At 36.6% G+C, this 7,362-nt stretch overlaps 1 protein-coding gene across 1 annotated transcript in view; it reads left to right on the plus strand.

The window, feature by feature from the left end:
- Positions 1-7,362, plus strand: part of LOC117169395 (T-complex protein 1 subunit zeta) — a 14,819-nt gene that overhangs the window by 3,467 nt on the left and 3,990 nt on the right. Inside the window, exon 2 of the mRNA XM_033355761.1 lies at positions 1,664-2,255. Coding sequence (XP_033211652.1) covers positions 1,664-2,255 — 592 coding nt within the window. The remainder of the gene's footprint in view (positions 1-1,663; positions 2,256-7,362) is intronic.

A 7,362-nucleotide genomic window follows, 5' to 3' on the forward strand; every position in this document is an offset into this window, starting at 1 on the left:
AAAGAGGGAGCTCTTCTTAATATTTTGACACCAAAATCATGTCGATACACCTTACCGACTGCGGGTAAAGCCACCCACGCTTTAACTTGACAGACTGTATATCAAGTAATAACAGCCTCTATTTGATATTGCATGGACTCTGGTCCTAAAGTAATACGCCAATTTGTAAGAAAGAGCATTTTTAATGATATTCTAGTAACAAATCGTCTGCTAGAATTTGAGCTTGTAATCGGTTGACAACATTTTGTGCTCATCACATAGTACTATCCCAAATACACTAGGACCTCTTAACTCCGTACAGCGCGGGCCTCTGTACGGATTTACGAAAGTTCGACGCAGGTATACGAGGTGGTTCTGTACCTACATATAGCGAGAACCTATGCCAAAGTAAAAGATGATTTTATGCAGTATCGAAAAGCATTACGGCACTGAAAAGGCATCGGCCCGCGTAGGCCGATGTTGCTGGAGTAAATCAAATCAAAATTTAAAAAGTAGCTTTACAAAGATCTATTGTGCAATTTCGTGCGGAAAGTCTACTTTTTCCTTTTTAATGCAAGAGCGCTCCTTCAACTCGGAACAAGGAGTCTCCGCCAGTTCGGGTGAGTTGTTCTCCCAAAACGTGTGTGCCGTTCACCCAAACGAGCATGCCGCTGCACTAGGCTTGTGGTGGCTCTTCCATTTTGTTTCCAATTTGTTTCCGTGTAATTGAATTTTCATAAAAGTATACAATCTTCCCACTCGAATACTATTATAAAATATTTATTGTACATTTTCTGCCCACTTGCTTCATCAGAAATAAACATCAACCATGTTTAGCCCTATCACGTTTTTCTGTCACTAAACGGTTCCAAACATCTCTTTGGACCTGTTAGTGACAGGGGAAATGCGCTGCCATTAAAAGGTGCACAGGTATCACTAATACATACACTCGTATGAAGCACAACAAAAATAAATAATTGTTCACAAGCAATGCGGACATTGCTGCGATCATGATTTTAGTATTAAACTACAAGTATAGTAAAACACTCCTATTGTGCCGATTTTGGGGCTGACGGTGAGTGGGAGCAAACCTGTTAGAACCCGCTCCTCCGCCTTTGTTAGTTCGCGCCTGAGTGCTCCCGTGGGTCACAACCAGAGTCCCCGTGCAGCTCCTGTTACACCTTTCTGAAACGCAGCGTCAATTGTCGGAATGGCTATATGGCTATAGAAGAGAGGGCGACTGAAGGTTCTCACTGTACTAATTTGAATGACCATGAACAAGAAATCCTTTTTTTTTACTATTAGAATTAATTCTGTGAATAAAATAAAATATGATTAATGAATTTGAATAATGAAGTTGCACTTTCTCATGCAACGTTGCCAAATGGTATGTCAATTTTTTTAACATGTTGACTTAAAACATTTTAAAATGAATTATTGCAGAATAATTGGTAATAAATTTTCAATTAATCAATTTGTGTGACTTTTAGAAAGTCCCTTGTACACTTTCATAGATTTTGTTATATTAGGTTAGGTACAGAAGACACAATGTTTATCTAAAAGCTTATATTTTCTATACAAGATTAAATTTTTTTTACCTGGATTATACTCATTGCATATTCCTCCTTAAACTCGCAAAACGAGCGTATATCTTGAAAGAAAATTGTAAATTGAATATTCACAGGCTTGTGTCAGGGGCTGGAGACATTAAAATCACCAAGGACGGTAACGTTCTGCTCCAAGAAATGCAAATCCAACATCCAACAGCTTCCCTCATAGCCCGAGCATCAACAGCTCAAGATGATATGACCGGAGACGGTACCACTAGCACAGTCCTACTTATTGCAGAACTCCTCAAACAAGCAGAGCTGTACATTTCCGAAGGTCTTCATCCAAGAATGCTCACTGATGGTTTCGAACTCGCAAGAGCTAAATCCATCGAAATCCTCGACTCGATGAAAATCGCTGCTGAACCTTCCCGAGAGATTTTGGTTGATGTGGCAAGGACTTCTTTGAGGACTAAAATCCATCCCAGCGTGGCTGATAAACTAACAGAGATCTGCGTTGATGCTATACTGAACATTCGGCAAGAAAATGATCAGATAGACCTCCATATGGTTGAGATCATGGAGATGCAGCACAGAACTGCTTCCGACACGACTCTCGTAAAAGGAATTGTTATGGACCATGGATCCAGACATCCGGACATGCCCAAGAGAGTTGAAAATGCTTACATCTTGACATGCAACGTCAGTTTGGAGTACGAGAAGAGCGAGGTGAGTGAAAGTTATATTTTTTATCTAAAAATATTATAGCAGTGCGTGACTAAGGTGGTACCCCCATTCAGACTGATTTAGATGTTAGTTCTCTCAAGGTTAAACTAAAATTTGCCGCCCCTAGATTCAATACTAAGGCGCACCTAGGAATTATCCACTTGACAGACTGGTTGTAAGCAGATAATAATTTGACCAATTTGATAAATTATCGACAATTTCCGCAGTTTTTCAATAGACACATTTATTTGCCTTACTAAGCCGCGCCGCGCCATAGAAGATCTGACATTTGAACAATTTTCTCGAAAGCCAGCAGAAAACCCACTTCAATGATTTGAGGACTTGTAGAATAAAAATAGAACTTATACCTTCCACTGACGTAAAAAATGGAATTTTTTGGAAAACACGTTTTTAATTTTTTGAACAATTTTTTGAGAAAATAATTTTTTGCATCATTTTTTAAATTTGAAATGTAAATCTTTTTCTATTGGTTATTTTTCGATGAAACTTCTTACTCGGGGTTTTTGGGGTCGCTGAGCACGAATCTGAAACTAGATTTTTAATATTTCAATTCCAAGATAGCGGATAAAAAAATTTTTTAAGCATATGCTTTGCTTTAAAATTAATAATTTGGGGTTTTTTGGGATCGCTGAACATGAATTTGGAATCAAAATTTTAATTTTTCATAATCCAAGATGGCAAATCAACAAATTTTTTAAAACATATTGAAATCGCCATCTTGAATCATGGAAAATTGAAATTTTGATTTCAGATTCATGCTTAGCGATCCCAAAAATCCCCTAGTTACTAATTTTATAGCGAAATGCGTGTTTTCCAGATTTTTTCGTTCCGCCATTTTGAATTCGCCATCTGAAATTTGAAGAAATTTAAACTCTGTTTACAGATTTGTACTCGGCGTCCCCAAGTACCCAAGAGAAAAAAATTTCAGTGTAAAATACTATTTTTTTACGCTTTTCGTCCGCCATTTTAAATTTGCCAAACTGACAGCAGATTCGTAATCAGCGAGCTTCAAAATCCTTAGATTCCAAGTTCCATCAAAATCGATCCACAAATAAGGTGGGAAATGAATTGCTCCGAAAAAAACGCGTTTTTTGGTATTTGTTTATTTATAACTAATTAACAAAAAATAAAATATTAATTTTTATCAAGTAGTATTATAGAAAAAGCTCTTAGCTATGACAGAAAAGTCTATAAACGTATATAAGCACCAATAATGATAAGTTTGATAAATAAAAATAGGTGGTAGAATAGGTGGTCCGTATACGGACCGCTATGCATCTAAGGGTTAAAATAAGTAAATTGAGATGCCGAAAAGTTAAATTGATCAATTAGAACTCAAGATATGCTATTAAAAAAAGTGAACAAAAACTCAAAGTCCCATATATCTGACATTTTTTTGACTTTTCGAAAAATGTTTTGTGGGATTTTTTGTCACCACCATGCAATCATATATCCTTGATTACAGCCAAATCGTATTTATGAACGAAAATTCCCGTGATCAGTTGACGTGGACTCCACCCATTCCGACTCTTGTGAAGTTCACAGTACTTGCCATCGGCTACTCTTCGAGTCGTTTCTGGCTCATCTTCGGCTTGCCTCTGACTCACCTACAACTCCCCTTTGATTTGCATCTGGCTTGTACAGTAAACTTAATATTCTTGTGGAACTACATACTTTCTGTACTTGTAGTAGAATACACAGTGAAACTCTTCTATGGCGCCGATCTTGGGGCTGACGGTGGGTGGGGACCACCTCATTATAGCCAGCTGCGCTTTTGTTTGCCACGCCTCTGTGCTCGCCTGAGTGACAACCTCAGGCCCCATACATCCCGCGCAGCTCCTGTTACACCTATCTGCGGCTCGGCGTCAATTCTCGGAGGGGCTATAGAAGGGTTTCACTGTACTATTTTAGATTGCATAGTTTCCAAACGAAAAAAAAGACAGTACTAATGAAGACAGACTTGTTTTGCAATAATAAAAAACAAAGCTAAATAATCGAACCGCGCCTAAAAATGGTCGTTTTTTTCAATTTTCATTTACAGACTGTGCCGGTTTTAGGGCTGGCGGTGGTTGGCAACAAACCCGAGAATTCCGCTCCGGATGTAAAAGCTTTTGTTTGGCCACGCCTGATTGACCACCACGCACCCCCCCCCCGCAGCTCCTTTTATTCCTACTTGCGGCGCGGTGTCAATTCTTGGGAGAACTATATCAAGGAGTCCTATCTAAGAGTTTTAATGTAATTAAATTGTTGCAACAAAAAAAAAATATTATACTGATTATGCTTTTACAATTTGTCTTAATGACAAACCAAGTATTCGAATTAAAATAATTAAAGAAAATATCAAAAAGTGAATTTGCGTAATATGTCGCGGAAGAAAGCATTTAACCCTCCGTTTGGCACATGGGTCCAGCCAGATCTTTTGCAATTTAAATTGGTTTTTTAGTATTCTTCTGATTGAGCTAGTGACTTGAAACTCTGACTTTTCTTAAAATTTCATTGGCTATCATTTAAACAAAAATACAGGATATAAGATCAGTTCTAAAGTTCATCAGTTCTAAAAGTGGTTTGGCAGATATGGTCTGGCCATACCCCTATATATTTTATGTGGGAATGTATGAAATATAATGCATTTTTAACATTTTACTGCATTTTCTTAGTTTCTCTTCATATTTTTCCATTCAAACTACCTTTTATATTCTCTAAGCATCTTGCATACTCATATTTGAACGTTATAAGGTAAACCCTTACTTCTGCTATAATTGCCATCACATCACTCAGTTCTTATACGAGTCAAAATTCCTGAAGTGGACACGCCATTTTTCGTACATGAAAATTAATAAGTGTCGCATAGTTGTCAAGTAAATATCAATTCAATAATATCCCACCCCATAGTTTTTAGAAAATTTGATTGATTACGTCCAAAAAACGAGCTGCAATTTTTTTGAATACAGGCATAACTGAAAATAAATTAACTTCGCAGAAAAATAACAAACGATGGAAAAAAGTTTATGCAAGATGAAAATGCAAAAACGGTGTTATGATTTCAACGGTATTTTATTTTCGTTGCGCGCCGCATAGCCGCCCAGATCATGTGATGACTCCCTCGAGATGCCGTTATTTTATCCATGTCTTGTTTAGTATTTGTTGGTTAATTCTCGTTCACAACGTAAACGAAAATTATTATTTTTTTAGCATTAACTGTTGCGATCACCAAAGCGTTCTTGCATTTTCATATTGGCAATTATATTTACTATATACTTTATCAACAAAAAATTCAATTTGAGATAGGGTACCAAGTCAAAATTGCATTTTTACATTTTCATCATTTATGATTCAGAAAGTATTAGAATTTTCGGAAATATGACATCACACTTTTTCAACGGATCTCCACGTTTCGAGACCCCCTGAATCCGAAAATCAGGTTTTCACGATGGCGTATGTCTGTCCGGTCGTCCGTAAACACGATAACTCTCGAAAAAATGAATGCATCAAATCCATCTTTGACACACTTTTTCTAGGCCCTAAAAGAAAGGACGAGTTCGTTAACCAGCCATTTTTGATAAAAATTCAAAAAGTGAGCGCATTTTGAAAATTTTTGAGACCATTTTTTTCTGAGTTTGAAAATTCTATGTACGGATATTTATAGTATTGAAAAGAGCAAACAATTTATCCTCATGACTTTTTTCGATAAAAAGAAAATTCTCAGAGTTATAGCGTTTTCAAAATTTTTTTAATCAACCGAAAATCAAAATTTGAAGCCAAAAAACGCACGATATAAAAAAAGTCAAGAGAAGAAAAACATTTCTTTTTGAAATCCCTACAAGATTATCATAACCAATTTTTGGATTTTCTTTAAAAATCGAAAATTCAAATTTTGATTGCACAAAAAATAATGGAAAATAAAAAATTCCATTTTGTGGACAAACTGTATAGGATACAAAAAAAGATGAATCAACAAAAATGGTTATCCCAAAAAAGATCTACAATTTTGTTAAGAATCACTTCTTGATAGGACGCGTACTTTTTGGCTTATTCGTGAAAAATAACGTTGAAAAAATAAAATAAAAAAAAAATGTGTGGAAAAACGACGGAAGTTACGAGAAAAAAAATCAAACAAAACCTGTTTACAAATGTCTGTCGGAAATCGAGCACGCAGCGCGAGTGGCACGATGAGAATGTGTACCTCAAAGCCTACAGAGCTTTGAGAAACTTAATCTTTGATTGAACTTAATTAAGTAGACAATTCAGAATATGAAGACGTATATAAATACTACCATCTAAAAGAGATCTTTTTGATAAAGTTTTTTTTCAAGCATTCCAAATGCAAAGAATAAATATCCGAGCGCGAAGCGCAAGGCGCGAGGTAACCTATTATCGAGCGCGAAGCGCGAGATTCGCCGTCGCGCGCCCTAGGCGCGCGTACGTGATGTACGCTAGACCTGATGTACACTTGACGACTGTGTGACACTTTTTAATTTTCATGACTTCACCAAAACTCTTTCTCCGCACTTTCTCACTCCTTTCACTTCTTTTACTTCTTCCTCCTCTACATCATAACCCATAACATTCTTCACGTCTCTCACTTTGTACCTTTTCACTTTCCTTACTTCTACTTTATTTTGTCTTTTTAACTTTATTTTTGTTTTTTATCTTATACTTCCCATAATTCCACTTCAACACTTCTCCCATCCTTTTCTTTACTTCTACCTCATCTACTTTTCCTCTCCTTAATTCCCCTACTTTTATTCACTTCTCTAATTTCTCCCTCTACATCCCATCCTCTCACATTGTTCACTTCCCTCACTTCTCTTACTTTCTACTCCTTCACTTTCCTTACTTTCCACTTCTTCACTTTCCTTAATTTTTCTTCATTTTGTTCCCCTCTCCTTAAATCCCATGCTTATAATGGATTATCTTACTTCTCAACCCCTCACATCCCATACTTCCAATTCCATCACTTCCCTCGCTTCTCTATCTTCTACTTCCCCTAATTCCACTTCCACACTTCTCCCCTCTCTTTCTTTACTTCTCCCTAATATACTTTTCCTCTCCTTAATTCCCCTACTTTTATTCACTTCTTTACTTTCTC

Source organism: Belonocnema kinseyi, chromosome 3 (assembly GCF_010883055.1).
Source record: "Belonocnema kinseyi isolate 2016_QV_RU_SX_M_011 chromosome 3, B_treatae_v1, whole genome shotgun sequence".
NCBI classification, from domain to species: Eukaryota; Metazoa; Arthropoda; class Insecta; order Hymenoptera; family Cynipidae; genus Belonocnema; species Belonocnema kinseyi.